At 40.2% G+C, this 15,230-nt stretch overlaps 2 protein-coding genes across 7 annotated transcripts; one reads left to right on the forward strand and one right to left on the reverse strand.

Annotated features, from left to right (window-relative positions):
- On the forward strand, nucleotides 1-8,748 carry LOC131324886 (uncharacterized). Of its 5 annotated transcripts, XM_058357068.1 has the most exons (8): nucleotides 1-131; nucleotides 283-755; nucleotides 2,817-3,192; nucleotides 3,850-5,255; nucleotides 5,689-5,802; nucleotides 6,155-6,309; nucleotides 6,636-6,826; nucleotides 8,463-8,748. In XM_058357068.1, the coding sequence occupies exons 2-7, from the start codon at nucleotides 351-353 to the stop codon at nucleotides 6,745-6,747; spliced, it is 2,568 nt and encodes an 855-aa protein (XP_058213051.1). In that variant the 5' UTR covers nucleotides 1-131; nucleotides 283-350; the 3' UTR covers nucleotides 6,748-6,826; nucleotides 8,463-8,748. The 5 variants fall into 5 exon arrangements, with proteins under 5 accessions (XP_058213051.1, XP_058213053.1, XP_058213055.1 ...); XM_058357070.1 differs by lacking the exon at nucleotides 1-131 and having other exon boundaries at nucleotides 173-755; nucleotides 2,859-3,192; XM_058357072.1 differs by lacking the exon at nucleotides 1-131 and having other exon boundaries at nucleotides 173-755; nucleotides 2,859-3,192; nucleotides 6,699-6,826.
- Nucleotides 8,749-8,924: 176 nt separating this feature from the next.
- On the reverse strand, nucleotides 8,925-14,961 carry LOC131324887 (65-kDa microtubule-associated protein 1-like). Of its 2 annotated transcripts, none has more exons than XM_058357074.1 (10): nucleotides 14,776-14,961; nucleotides 13,490-13,584; nucleotides 13,055-13,258; nucleotides 12,486-12,734; nucleotides 12,171-12,386; nucleotides 11,679-11,834; nucleotides 11,281-11,592; nucleotides 10,915-11,002; nucleotides 9,844-9,992; nucleotides 8,925-9,434 (listed from the first exon to the last, which is right to left on the reverse strand). In XM_058357074.1, the coding sequence occupies exons 2-10, from the start codon at nucleotides 13,559-13,561 to the stop codon at nucleotides 9,123-9,125; spliced, it is 1,758 nt and encodes a 585-aa protein (XP_058213057.1). In that variant the 5' UTR covers nucleotides 13,562-13,584; nucleotides 14,776-14,961; the 3' UTR covers nucleotides 8,925-9,122. The 2 variants fall into 2 exon arrangements, with proteins under 2 accessions (XP_058213057.1, XP_058213056.1); XM_058357073.1 differs by having other exon boundaries at nucleotides 13,490-13,579; nucleotides 14,776-14,877.
- Nucleotides 14,962-15,230: the final 269 nt, after the last annotated feature.

A 15,230-nucleotide genomic window follows, 5' to 3' on the forward strand; every position in this document is an offset into this window, starting at 1 on the left:
AAAGACTTAAGGCCGTCCCTCTAAAATACGCGCCCCCTCTCGAAATCTCTCTCTGCTCAAAGATTTTGCTTTGGTGTTGCGCGCAAGTGAGTTGAGAAGTATTTTCCTCTCTTCAATTACCCGCCCAAAAGGTATATAATTTAACGAATTAAAACTCCCTATTTTCCAAAATAATCGTCTTATCCCTCTCTCTCTCTCCGTCCCTCTCTCCTCCCCTTCTGTTTCTCTCTCTAGGGTTTCCCCCGCCCCTCCCATGGCTCCTCACCTTCCTCTCCTGTGCAGGTTTCCCAGGCTCAATCCGTCGTTCGGAGGCTTTTTTGATGTTGAAACGGTGAGGCGGCGGGGTTTGGATGGATTCGAGTTCGATGGAGGGTTTGGAGGTGGGGGTGGCGGTGGGGGAGAAGCGGCCGGCGGGGGAGGGGGGTGAATTGGCCGCGGCGAAGAAGAAGGCGAGGAGGGCCGACGGGGTGGTTGCGAACGTGAGGAGGGCGGCGGAGATAGTGATGGTTCTGGCGGCGATGGGGAAGATGCGGGGAGGGAGGAGCCCGAGCGCAGCGGAGAGGGAAATGGCGGCGGAGGCAAGGGAGAAGGTGGCGGCGGTGTGCGGGGAGTTTGCGCCCAAGGACTTGTTCCCGAGGGATGCGTTTGGTGGGGTGATTGAGGATCTGGGGTTTAATAAGGTGAGGGAACAGAGGTTAGGGTTTCGGCCTCCGAAGATGTCTATTGCTGAGAAGGTGTTGCTTGCCAAGCAAAAGGTGAGGTTTGAATTGGTGCTTAAGTGTTGTCTGGTTGAATGCTTAGCTCATTTTTTTTCGCTGTATAGTTCATTCAGTATTTATGTTTCCATCAGTCTAATCAGAAGACACTAGATGTGGACGTGATGATTGTGCAAATTGTCTTGTGCGAAAGAGGGAAAGGGAAAAATCCTCAATTGGGATTAGTTTCTAATGGAATCTGAGTTGTGAAAGTAGAAAAAATTGGGAGAATAAAATTAGGGTGACAAGTTTATTTTTTCTTCTGGGCAGCTCCTTAGGCAGTTTAAGGGTAGTTTTGGAAACTATAATGTGAGCCAGCTTCAAAACTGACGTTCCCACTAAAAGGGTTGTTCCCTTTGTTATAGTAATAGATGAAGTATTAGGAATTGCTGTTCCTTGAGAGTTTGTGTTGAGGAGTTTTAGCACTTGTTTTTAAAGCATATGTTTATTTGGGGACATGCTTGGTTCAATTTGTTGTGTACTAATGAGACGATTTCGACACAAAGAAACAATAAAGAGATAGAAGAGAATACCTGATATACTTGGTTCAATAGTGTGCCTAAAGAGATGAAGAACAGTCGTTTAAGTGTACTGCACACGAACTATCCACTGTTGGGTCCAGGCCTCTGGCTTTCATAAAAGGCCTTTTACCGTGTTGTTAACGTTGAGAGTTTATAAAACCAGACGCTGTCAGGGTACAGTTTAAGGTGCATCTCTAGGCTCCAGTGGTGAAAATTCAGTTGGAGTACTATTTTAGTTTAGATGATTAGTAGGATTCTTTTGGAGAAATTTTGCAACTTTTGTACGGGCTGATGGTTAAATTAGGGATTTTGCAAGTCACCTATGTAGATTATTAGAACTGTGCAAGTAGTTGACAGCTAATGCCTAACGGTAAAAATGTTCCAACGAAGGATATTATGTTCGATGGGACAGCTCCCATGACGCTTGGCCATATTGTAGTTTGAAAGGTCTTGAGGATTAGATACCTATGGTCCTATACATCCCTAGACAGCTATTACGAGTATCATACCCTCGTGGAGAATGAATGAGTACGCTGAACTCTCCTAAAGAAAGTTATTTTGGATGTTATTGATGGACGAAAAACTAACTTTAGTTAAACTCAACCCAATAAGCCCCTTTTTTTTAACTTTGCTCCAGTTGATTTTGTTCGTAGTGATAGCCTCCGCTAAGTTTAAGTTAATTGTGTTTTTCCTCATCACCTCAACCCAAGTTCTCATTGGTCTCCGACTCTCCATCTATTTCTTTTACTTAAGAGGCACAACTAAGGCTAGTTAGTGAATCAAACCGATGTTTAACCTTGTAGATTCAGTACTCCTGAAAACTGTGTTCCATCAAAGGTTGTAATGGTGACTCGGGCTTGTGAGCTTGTAGCAGCCAACTTACAGGTTCCATATATGACTGGTTGTCTTTATTAAGGCCTCGGGTTTCGTAAACCTAGTTTTCGTGTGGATCCGTGCATGCAAACATGCAGTTGCACCTAAATCAAATTAGATGTATATCATGTAGGATTTTTCTACTTCCTAAATCACTTGTGCATTATGGGTAAATCTGCTTATGCCAGACCAATGTTCGAGGGATTCTGGTTTCTCCTAATACTGAACATCTTGAGCTACTTGTAGTTGTCAAGTGTCCCTTGAAATCATGAACAAGCTATTAATCTTTGTAGAGCAGTAGAGGGATTATCCACAACAAAGGACTTGTTGATGACAAGAAGTTATCTCGATAGTCAAGATATTTTGGTACAGATATGCTTCCTTCACATCATCCTTTTCATCCTAAGAATGTATTGTGAGGTTCCCGTGTAAATAAAAGAGAACCTATTGTCAGATGCTAAGATTTAGTTGATTCTGGCTGGTTGAAAGTTTTCGTGGGCCTTTTTTCTCTTTTAATGGCGTCTATTGAGGTTACTGCTTTTCTCAACAGGGTGAAGCCTTTATGAACTCATATTTCTGCAAGTATTTGTTTGACAAACGTTGCTTTTAAGTTATGCCACTTGTTTCTTTTATGACACTCACCAATGTTTTCCTCACTCGCTTTTAGATGGAAAAATCTGACGAATTTTCTTTACGCAATGGGATACAGTTATCTCAACGGTTGCAAACAAATATGGGTGCAACAGAAAGCCGTGGGGCATCACATGCTACTAGAATGTTTCCATCAGATAAACCTAATCATGGACAGGCTACCTCTGGAGCTTTCCAATCTGCTTCTTCTTTAGGCCATATGTCTGCCGCAAATTCTACATCTTTACCGTATCAGCTGCCTGCTAGTGAAGTAAAACAATCTCTGGCTTCCACTGGATTACCTCCCAGTCTTCTGGCAAGGGATTCTTCAACCACAGCGCCGAAAGTTGACAGGCTACATATGAGGTCGGATCCGAGATCGAATGGTTCATCATATACATTGCGAAATCAAGGTATCCCTTTTTTTAGCTTTTCTCATCCTCATTTAACATGTCAAGATCTGCTTGGAAAGTCACCGATAGATTATCTAGAAAACTTACGAGCAAATATATATCTAGAGAATAGTTGTGAACAAAAACTTCAGTGTAAAGCGTGTTCTCCATTGGATGGTACCTGGATCTCTTTTTCCTTTTGGAGACCATCCTAATCTTCAGCATCTTTATTATGATTGGCTCTCTCTGTTGTAAGACTTGCTTTAGTGTAAACTGTTGTCCTCCAACATTTGACTGCCATCATCTTTTTTTCTTGGGAGATCAGCATCTCTGTCATCATTTATCATTATTATGATTTGTTCTTTCTTTGAGAGGTTTCCGTCATTACATGAAGTTATTGGCTGGTTCTCAAACTCTCCGTCTTGCTAATACTTCCCCTCCTCTAATTAAAAAAAGAATATGTTTTACTTTATTTTGTTTGTTTTTTTTGGTGGGCCCAGCAAAGGGGCGAGCATGTTTTTTGGAGAGTTGTTTCATTTGTGCTTACAACAACAGAATAAAGTTTAATATGCAACTTTACTATTTTCTCCACATTTCTATATTACTTTGTCAGCTTTCTGTATTGAATTGTCTGCTGAGTTTTTATTCAATTATCATTAGTGGATCATCTGTTTGCAGTAAATTCTTCAGGAGACCACACAATGCAAAAAACTCCGGCTTGGTCTCAACAATCGCAATCTGCTTCATCAGGTAAAACTGGTCCGGATAATAAGGTGCTGCCTCATCCTTCTATTAAGGTCGAGGGGACAGTTAGTATTACTGCATCAAGAGTAGCCCCTCAAGCAGCAACTTCTAAACCACCGGTCACTCAGACCACATCTGGACATCTGCCGACTATGCATCAGCATGTGCAAGGAATGAACGTTCCTCAAGCCCCTTCGCTTAGCAATATGCACATTGAAATTGGTAAAATTGTTCAAAAGTTATTACAACCGCATCTTCCAGTTCACCCTACTTGGACTCCTCCTTCAAGAGATTACATGAATAAGGCTCTGACTTGTCAAGTGTGCAAGCTTACCATTAATGAGGTTGAAAATGTACTTGTTTGTGATGCTTGTGAGAAGGGGTATCACCTAAAATGTCTCCAGTCTCACAATCAAAAAGGAGTTCCCAGAGGCGAGTGGCACTGCTTTAAGTGTTTGTCATTGAGCAATGGGAAACCTTTGCCCCCTAAATACGGTCGTGTCACGAGAAATATAACTGCACCAAAAGTGCCATCCAATGCCGCAGCAGTTCGGCCATCTCCAGATAATAAAGGGGGAACATTAGCTGAGAAGGGAAATCAGCAGAAAATAACGGCAAATGGAAGCTCTGGCATAGAAAGTGCTGCTGCTGGTGGCATGGGCAATAATCATAATCAATCAGCATCTGATTCAAATATTCAAAACGCAAAGGAAATGCACGGGAAAGATATTTTATCGAGTGGAGAGAAAAAAGATGACAAGATCAAGTCTGAAACTTGTCCAAATGACGTAATGAGAACATCGTTGTCTGCTTGTGTTTCTTCTGCTTCTGGCTCAATGGTTGAAATGTCAAATGAACAGAAATTGGTTCCTGAAGCCGAAGGACAGTCTCCTGCAAAATCATGTGAGACTGGTTCCAAGATGTTGGATCATCTGCAAGCCTCTGGTAACTCCCAAAACGATGTCCAAGAAGGGCTTCCAAATAGTGCTGGAGTTCCTCCATTGCAAAGTGATGAAAAGAGCGTCATCCTCAAAGATTCAGGGGAATCTGATGGTAACAGAAATTTGGATGGAAATCCAATTGATGATAATAAGGAAGAGGAGCAAGCAAATGCACGAGCTGAACCTGTTGAAAATTATGAAACCAGCGCTCCAGCCGCTGAGCAGGCTGGGTCATTGTCAGATGGCTCAGATTATGTTGATTGGATTGGTGATGTACTTAGAATTGTTGATGACAAGACATATTATGAATCCTGTTGCATCAATGGAGTTGTGTATAAAGTGCAGGATTATGCTCTTTGTCGTTCTATCAAAGACAACCTGATGCCTTCTAAGCTTCAGGTAGGCAAGCTGTTGCACGTTCCAAGTATATTGTGGCCATTACTCTCGTTTTAGTTAAAGCTGTTGTACGAGTACAGTCTTATCACCTTTGATTTTTTTCCCGTCTCTGATTTTTTTATTTACCACTGTCCTGGTTTAAGCTCCAGTTTGCATCATAAGAGGTACAATAGCCCCTGAAGTGTGCTGGAATGCTACTAAACCAGCACTCACCTGCTGGCAACTTATCCAATGAGATGAGCCTAGGTTGCCACGCTAAGTGGGTTTGGTTAGGCTGTCCTTGCTCAATTTGCATCCGCTTTTCAGCCTTGGTCCAAACCTCCTTAGCACTTGGAAATAGAACTGTAGACTATACCTTTAGCTACTTGAAGAATTAGCTTTTTCATTACTCTATGATAGTATCTTGATATGAAGGAGCTTTACCTTTCCATTGCAGGCCATGTGGGAAGATAACAAAACTAGATCAAAGTGGGTTTTTGTCAACCGCTGCTACTTCCCCAATGACTTGCCAGAAGCAGTTGGCCGTCCTTGTTCCCCCGAAAGCAATGAGGTAGTTGTTTATATGCATTATTTCATTTATTTTGATATCTATGTGCATTTACACAAGAAAGCTATATTCAAAAAGTTGGCTCAAGTCTAATAAGCTCATGTCTGCATGATTTAGCTTCTGTTCTGGTAAGTGCAGTGAATGTTGAGTAATTATGGATTGTGTGAAAATGTAATCAAGTCAAAGGAGTTTGTGAGGTTGACATTCCAACTACTTGTTACTGGACCTATGTTTCATGTTTAGATCTTGATGAAGTAATGACTTGACCAAAATGTCAATTTCTGATTTGAATGAACACCTAAATTTATGTGTAACAGTGTAGTCCCCATAATTACTCCTTGTTGCTCCATTGTAGGTTTATGAGTCTAATCACGGTAACACCATAGTGGCTGGCTTGATTCGTGGCCCATGTGTAGTCCTTCCTCCAAGCAAGTTTAACGAAGAAAGTGGGAGGAGATCCCGCTTGGGGCCAGGGGCAAATGATGGATTACAGCCACTTTACCTGTGCAAGTATGTTTCATTGTTTCTCACATCTATTCCTTGTCTTCGATTGCTGCCTGCAAGTTGCTTCTCTATAAAAGTTGGATGGCTTCAAGAAACCTCGTCAATGTTCATGGGTTTATTGTCGCATTGCTTTACTTTCTGCAGTGATTTTATTTGCTTCAATGGGGTATCTTCAGTGCTCATAATGAGGCATCACAATTCTGAAGCTATTCATGCTTCTATTTTTCACAATTCTGAAACTATTCATGCTTCTACTATTTCCGCTGCGTATATGACAATATTTCTTATGCTAAAGCTTCTATTTTTCCATGTTTATTCTATTTTATTTTCAGTCTAGTGGAGATGAATTATCAGATTGTGGGTGTAATTTATTGGAGAACGATCTTGTTTTGCAGATGGTTTTTTGATGAATCAAAAGGCGTATTCAGAGATGTTTCGAGTTAGTTGCAGTCAAGAGTATTTTTTTGTGCTAGTCTTATTCAGGGCTCTAGTGCACAAAGTTGATGGATCTCCTTCTGATCAGGTAGCACTTATATGTCAAGTTACCTTCTCTATTAGGGCCCTGTCTTCTAGCATGCTTTGGGGCTGTATGGCTAAATTAAGGGTTGATTATATTTGATTTAGTCAAATCAGTGAGTATGTTCATTGGCAAACTATATTAGTCTCTTGTTTGCACGGTTTTACAACTGATCCAGTTCACCTGAATCCTCTATTTTGCGGAGTCCACAATCAGAGGGGCAGTTGGTCCTATATTTCCTATGAGGTTGACAGTATTAGAACTATTTTAAACTAATGGTTCAATTCAGATAAATCATGCATGTATAATACTATGTTTTTAGACCTTTCCAATGAACATGAGAATGTGAGGTCAAGGTTTAGGCAACCACGTGGTACAAATATTGCGGGAGGTAGGTCTGTGTCACTCTGTACCCGGTTAACCCCTCCAACACCCCATTATGGTTGTATCGAATTTGATGTTAGCATGCACATGATTGTTGAGGTGGTGGTTATGTTCACAAATAACTGTGGGTAAAAAATTAGCATGAGTCATGAATCATCATGATGACTCATGCTCTTTCCTTGTTGGTTCGTGTTTTGTGTTCCGACCTAGTAAACTAAATTTGCTGGCAAAGGTTTCAACGTCATATTTTCCTTAGGTAATTCATGTGTTCTTAGAGTGGATATGCCTCCAATAGGTAAGTTCGACTTCTACAGTGGAAAATATTGTCTCAGACGGAATGAAGTCATCCACTTATGAGGGATAATTAGCTTGCTAATCGTAGCACTGTAACCTGACGACATTTTCAGACAAATAATGAAAGACAAGATACGAACTTATTTCAGAACTAAAGAGGAAATCCACTCCAATCACTTTCAATAAGCACACCCACTGCAAACAAATCGAGCAGCTTGAGGCTCGGCTCGGCTCATTTAGAAATTGAGCGGAGCTTGAGCTCGAGTTTTAGGCTCGTGTAGTAAACAAGCTGAGCTCAACACTCTAAAGCTCGGTCTTTTGTATAGGATCGCTTTGTTTTTTTATAGACTTGTTTAGTAAATTAACCGGGCTCGGCTTGTTTGTGAACGAGCCGCTCTTGAGGTCTGGTTTTAGGATTGTTTAATAAATGAGCCGAGCTTGAACACAAGTCTCGGCTCTACTTGTTTGCACCCCTTCACCCACATCTACATTTTAGTACGCCTTAAATGGATGAATGCATTGCAGATATGTTGTTTCTATAAAGCTGCTCATGATCTCTTGATTCCAATGTTGCTTCTAGTCTTCTCCTGTAGTATGCTTACAGAACTTGAAATCGTTAGGACTTTGACATTTTTTCTATACGGTTGCAGCAACTTAACACATGTGCAAAGTAGAACTTGTTTAATTATATTATGGATCATGAACTAGTAATCATTTGTGGCACCACCTCAGCCACCACAATGCCTCCGCCCCTTGCCGAGGAAAAATGGGAACAAAATCTTGGGTTGACAGACCGAAGCGCCTTATGATCTGATCGTGTTTATCAACTATGTTTTTGAAAATTGATTTTGATCTGTGGTTCTGTACTTTGAAGGCTACTTTCTACAAGCATTGTTCTGTAAAAGCTTTATAAGATGCTTATCAGATTGTTTGATTTGGGATCTTAACTTTGTGTCCGAAACAGGTAGCTTGGATACCAGGGGACCCTTCGGACCTTTACTGCCGGAGCTTCCAATACTTCCCATCTGTCTCTTGTACCATATGTAGCGTTAGCTCTAGTCTGTATCATTTTTTCTTCTAGGAATTTAATTTGTATTTTGCTGCAGAATTGCATCTTCTTCCCTCCTTTTCTAGTTGCTGAAAGCTTATATTGTATTTTCATCAAGTGAAACCGAAATATGAACTGCGTTTTTTCTTCTCCGCTTGCTTAACATTGAAATATTTATTCAATAGAAGATGCAATTTCATTTCTTCTTGGGAATTGATTTTCGCTCTCTACTCCTTTTTCTCCCTTTAGTTATGGAAGTTATTACATTAAACTCCCGCGTTTGAGATTGTTGCCAGGTTTGAGATTGTTGCCAGGGCATCGTACAACTCTTGGATGATGCACGATTATTTGACTATAGTGAAATGAAGGCACATGGACTAAAAAAAAACTGTGCAAAAACCAGCGTCGATTGATTTGGAAACTCAACTACAAAATAGCAATACAAAAACAGGCAAACAAACAACCAATCCGTCTCTCCCCGCCCCATTACTCAAACAAGTATCCTACAGCCTCAACTAAGCTAGCTATGACAATAATAATATCACAACAGGATTAACCTCCAGATCTCATTTGTGATTACTCTGGTGAGGCCGGAAGAGGCTCTGTACCAGAAATGGGAGAGGCATCATCCTCTTTCGACATGGCAACATAGTTCACCGGAGCAATCGGCCTCGTATTATTATCTCTCTTCCCGTCCTTGTTTATGGACCTCGAACCATTTTGATTCAGGGACAACCGCTTGATTGGAGTTCCATTTGCACCGCCTCCATTTGCGCGTGGTCCCACCACCTTTTTTGCACCTAGACTTGATCGACCAGGGCTAGGGGTTGGCCTTGAACCAAAGACTTCTGGTTCTGGGTTTACCTGTTCCTGGAACTTTTTCTGATCCTGTCAAGTCCAAAGTTTTAACTGTATTTAAGCAACTTGCGAAATTGAGATTGAGATTGAATTGAGGTTTTCGACTCCACAAGACAACATCGCTCCCATATTTTGGGTCTTTTCTCTTTTGGGATGTCCCAAATATGTCGTCCATCTTGAATAGTGACAAAAAGCATAACTTCCCAAAACTATCCATTATAGATAGCTCATAGCTATGAATGTAGTTTTTTTTTTTTTGAAAGGCAGCTATGAATGTAGTTTAAAATGGGAAAAATGAGAGGCTGAGAGCAACTCAGAAAAATGTCATTGATTTTGAATTCAAATGCGTTAACATGTCTCCTTAAAAAGTTAGGATTCCCATGGAGGATCAAGAATCTGAGACGGGATAGGAGAGGAACCCCATCCCAAGAAAACTTACTCTCATCCTTCGTTTCTCTTCTTCTCTGTCGTGCCTGAGCATCGCATATTCATCCAGCATTGCAAGGAGAGGAACGCCATCGTAAGAAAATGTTATGCCTCGGTCTTCTTCCCATGCTCGAGTTTTGGTAACCAACGTGTCCACGAGAGCTACATGACATGAAACGAATTAACAGCTATTCATTTCTGATTACTCTTTGCATTTACAGCAGTTCACCAAATTGTTGGAGTTACTACATTTACTCATTTATGCACTCAATAAGCTGCAAATGAAGGTTGTGCCCAAACTACTTGAAACTTCAAAAGATAATCTTAATGACTTCTGTAGTAACCACCAGCGAATTCCATTACCTACTGGCTTTTATTTTTTCGGATAATGCTTTACCTACTGACTCATTCCGTATTGTAGTAGGTTCATTAATGATAAAACGAACAAGAAAACAAATAAAAACATCTCAAGCATAAATCAAACGAGATCAATAAAAAGGGTTGCAGGGATTCCCTCCACAATCTTGTGTCATCACATCACAAGGTTCCATCCAAAGTGTGTTGCCTCTTGGTGTTATACTGGCTCAAATCTTGGAAAAGGGTCTCAATCTTAAATCTTGGAAAATGGCTTACTTTTAAATCTTAAGAAAGGGTCTACTTTTACTTGACTGCGCCTAGATAGGCTGAAAGATATAGATGCAACATTTTAAGCCTTGTTCATGAACTTCTTGCCCGCTCAAAATTTACTGGAGTGCAAGACAGCAACAGAAATGAAATGGAAACTCAGAAAAATGCAGGAAGGGTTCCTTCTTCAGATTTTTGTATAATCCATGTTTAACAGGTTAGCCAAGTGAATACATTTTGTGTTGTCAGAAACAAAGATTAACATTTTCGAGTGTCGAAACTATGCAAGTCCAAGGAAGGGTGAAGAGAAAATGCGAAGCCCTAAACATAGTCGCATTATTAGAGATCACAAAAATAGTTACAATATCTAGGTTTAAAGATAAACCATCTTACAGATAATCGAAAAAACATAGTTCATAAATATAGTTCCAATATTAGTCCTCACATATTCTGGGCATACCTGGAATTTTGTTGACTAGAACACGAGCTTTTTCAGCCCGCTTGAGATTTAAGTGTGCACCTCTACTTGCGTTATACCTGTTTTCATCCTGATTCAGAGACACAAAATCAGACAGTAATCTGGAGAGGAGGCTATTCACTGTCACAAAGCTTATTGTTCCATTACCAGTCTACCACCATTGGTTTGACAAGATTTTTCCTACTGTTGATCAACTAATCTCATCTTGTCTAATTCTTTGATAAGCAGGCCACAGGATAAATCAAATGGAGAGATGGTAAAACTGAAGAAAACATATGCTGACCATGGGGATGGACCAATATATTATAGACAAGCAAACATATAGGGAGAAAGTGAAAGCAGCAATACCCTATTGTAGTCTTCTAGCCAACTCTCTTCTTCACAAGCCGACATCCATTTCTCAACCTTGTCCAATATATCTTTCCTGCTGAGAGACTCTTCCTTTGCTTTTACTATCTGGTTATCCATATCAGCAAGTAGCTCAGAAGGCTCAACATTACCAGAATCAATCAAAGCCATAATTTTCTCTCGTGCATCATCTGAATCAATCTCGATATGAGCGCGTGCATAAATCTCTTCAAGCTCAGCTTGCTTTTTGAAAGCAATTTCCTTCATCCGGCTAGCTTTTAGCTGATCAAGCCTTTCAACTTCCACCTCAGCCTTGACAACAGAAACCAAGTTAACATATAACCAGCAGTTACTATATTATACAACTTAAGTCTGGCAAGGTAATGGAATTCAATTACCTGCTCTATCAAATCCAAAGCAAGAGCCCCGGGGACGGTCACTTCATCTACTGTAGCCGATATGTTACAAGTAACATGATCAAACAAACACCGTTCTTCATGAGGGGCATCCATTAGATTCCAAAGATCAATTAACTGAGTCGCTAATTCTTGAAGCTGTCAGGGCAAGATGCACGTCAGAATAGTATCTAGAAATATATGCAGCATTCATGTTTCGACATTTGCTGAACACGAGCTCATGGAAGTTTCATGTTCCGAGTCACCAAAAGAAGATTTATCCACCATGAAGAAGTGAAAGCAAAGAGCTCATATTTCAGAACATCAATTATTGATTATTCGAAAAGCTTACCATTTGGCAAAGCAAAGAGAAAAGCTAGCAGGAAATATGCAAAACGGAGAAGACACATTCTATGGAATTATCAAGAGTGAATTCCATGATCTGCTTACAATTAGTAGGTGCAAATTTCAAAAAGTATAAAAATTAACACATACCTTATGTAGCCTCTGCTTCTTATCTTCCTTCAGTGCTAAGACTGTCTTAGCCAGACTGGATAGAGTGGCATTGCTAATACTTTTGGATTGTACACCAGTTGAGTCATTTAAGCTTGGATGAACTTCAGTCACTGTACTGAGGAAGTCCATCCCAAGAACAGCACAGAGATCGTGCACAGTGCTTACAAATTCAAGAACCTTGTGCAACCTCTCACTCTGCCAGATCAAAGAAACAATTGACAATCATTGACTGCGTGAGTAAAAGCTAGTCAAACTCCTATACACTAATCAAAGTCCACAAGATGCAGAATTTACCTTTTCCTTTTGCAGTTCTTGGAGCTGAGATTGAAACTCATCCAACTTCTTCAGGGTTAGGTCGGCCTCATCAACTACAAGACTCCCCACTTGCTCACTAGTTCCCGCAATTTCTCCGGATATCCTTTGAATCTGTGACTGTACATTAAAAAACTCCTTTATCCTCTCGTCTTTCTGTTTCCAAAGCTGCTCCAGTGCCGGTGCAATAGCCTCAAGTTGTTTTTTTATCGTTCCAGAAGTCTTCTCGGGCTACAAAACAAAGCAAATAAAACTACTGAGAGACCCGCTTATCTTTGCAATCACTTCAACCTCGTTGAAGCCCAGTTATAACTTTGAATCATAAATCAGAAAATACTACGCCCATTTTGGTCCCGATTGAGGGGTCTTGGAATGGTACATTGAAAGCAGACCTAACCTTTGGCATCATATGCACAAAGTGGTTGGCCTCATTCTCAAAAGATAACCTCAAGGTTAAAAGGTCCAATTTTGAACACTGAACCAAAAGGATCACCCAATTTTAAATCAGATATTCATTACGTGTTCAAGTAAAGTGGCTACTAAGTACTAACAATTCCAGTAAAAGTTTTCTCTCCAAGAGCGGATAGAAGGCTGGTGAGTTCAACATTGGCATCTGCCAAGGTCTGAAGAAGTTCTGCCCTCGACTTTGCAGCATGATCGACTTTCCTCTTGTAGACATCCAAGCACTCCTGCTCTATCTGAAAAAGCATCTTGTCCCGTTCCTCATCACTCTCACCAACCTCATCCCAGATTCGCTGCATTAAACACACACAACTTATAATAAGCCAATCATACTCATCATGATCGAACTGAACAACTGACAAAACTATAATACTAACAACTCAACTGAAAACTGAAATACTAACTACCCGTGATTTTTCTCAAATAATTAATTAAACTGAAATACTAACTACCCGTGATTTTTCTCAAATAATTAATTAAACTGGGCAGAATACTGAAAATCAACAAAATTTAAGATGGATTGCCTGCAATTGCTGCAGCAGAGAGCCACAAGTAATTTCTCCCATAAGCGGATTATGTGCATCCACTGCGGCCATTCACGCTATTGCTACAACCTATTCTGCACCACATATTGTATCCAGAGAAAGAAACGTCAGATACAATGATTCAAAACGGGGAACAAAAAGATGATATTACCGTAACTGATCCATTAGGGCAACCCTCTAACTTATTGCAGTTGGAGACAAACATTTTCCGTTTGAAAGACAACATCACTAGCTAGATATCCAAAACATGAACTTTTCACCCACAAACTGAAAATCACTTCACCCTTCTATAAATAGAAACCCATACATCAAAGTGATCAAACCACACTAAAAGGTATGCACTCGTCTAAAGAACCTAATCTGCACTCATCATATAAAGATCTTCTCCATTAAAAGATGTTGCCACCTCAACCGACAAGCAAAACAGTAGTTTTGGTGAAGCCACACGGACCAGTTTGGTAAGATTTGAGAAAAAAGGAAGGAAATTCTGTTCGTTCGAATTCCAAGATTTGCGACTATATTCGTTAGAATCCCAACAATGTAGCGCGACAACATGTACTGTAATGGGCCTCGTAACGGAGAAGATCTTAGTCCCCTTGTTAGCACTCAACCCACTGAACTTTTACCAATCAACGAGTTCAAGTGCAAAATTACGCTTTTATCAAGCGAACCCCTCGGTTCAAAAAATGCACTAAAATTAGATACGCATTTACATTTAATTTAGTTTTTTTCTCGAATAATGTCTGCAATGGATCATTCATATGACACCAAAGTAACTAAAAATTCATTTCCATTTCTATGGAAGTACATAACATACGCCAGCTAATAGATTTTCAACCAAAATAACTACTATCTTTCTTTACTTCTTATAGAGTTTCGTATGGATTTATTTATTTATATTTATTTTTAAGTTTTCGTCACCGCTGAACTAAAAATCTTGACCACTAAGCTAAAATCCTGGAGCCGCCCGGAAGCAGACACAGTTAAGCACAAGATCTCGAGTTCACAAACTATGAATATTCAAGGCTATTTCAAGCAAACGAAGAAGTACTACCCCACAAAAACCTTTATTCTAACACAAATGTGCAGCAACCCATGACCACAAACCTTACATTTAGCACAATAGAGTGACGTACGAGCTTCAAAATCCTCAGATCTCAAATCAAAACCCAGTCCTTTTTTCTACTTGAAGTTTGAACTCGGAGGAAAAAAAGGCATTATAGTGAAAACGAAGAAGGAACAGTTGAGTGGAAGAAAATGCTTACCGAGATCTTTCTTGGAGCTGAGGTTTTCGGAAGTTGCGGAGTTTAGATCTGTGAAGTCAGTGTGTGGGTTTTGGAAGAAGAATGCAGAGTGAGAGAAGCAGGAGAGTGAGATAGGGAGAGGAGAGAGAAGGTGATATTATTTGCATAAAGAGAGAGAGAGAGGGAGAGAGGGAGGGGGGAAAGGGGCGGGTGGGGCACGTGTCGTCGTGCTCTGTCTGTAATTGTCCGGAAGATCTTGGTGGTAAAATGGGCCTGTCTTGTCGTTTAATTACGAGCATGACACTACCTTGAGTTCCTTCTGGTTGACCAACATCACTGGTCCTTTGACCGGAATAGTAGCTGCGGTAGTGGGGAAATAATTACTATTCCATATATCATACAGTATAAATTTGCAAAATACATTTTTTTTATCTGAGCAAAAAAAAAAAAAAACATGATTTAGTGTATAAATTTTA

Source organism: Rhododendron vialii, chromosome 4a (genome assembly GCF_030253575.1).
Source record: "Rhododendron vialii isolate Sample 1 chromosome 4a, ASM3025357v1".
Lineage (NCBI taxonomy): Eukaryota > Viridiplantae > Streptophyta > Magnoliopsida > Ericales > Ericaceae > Rhododendron > Rhododendron vialii.

Bases quoted from the DNA above. Each gene is read 5' to 3' on its own strand.
- LOC131324887 (XM_058357074.1), bottom strand. From the start codon at position 13,561: ATGGCCGCAGTGGATGCACATAATCCGCTTATGGGAGAAATTACTTGT. The intron at 12,387-12,485 runs GTAAATTCTGCA...TTGATCTGGCAG, and splicing joins AAGAACTGCAAAAGGAAAAG to AGTGAGAGGTTGCACAAGGT. The intron at 11,003-11,280 runs GTATTGCTGCTT...TCTCTGAATCAG, and splicing joins GGCTAGAAGACTACAATAGG to GATGAAAACAGGTATAACGC.
- LOC131324886 (XM_058357068.1), top strand. From the start codon at position 351: ATGGATTCGAGTTCGATGGAGGGTTTGGAGGTGGGGGTGGCGGTGGGG. The intron at 3,193-3,849 runs GTATCCCTTTTT...ATCTGTTTGCAG, and splicing joins ATATACATTGCGAAATCAAG to TAAATTCTTCAGGAGACCAC. The intron at 6,310-6,635 runs GTATGTTTCATT...TTTTATTTTCAG, and splicing joins CAGCCACTTTACCTGTGCAA to TCTAGTGGAGATGAATTATC.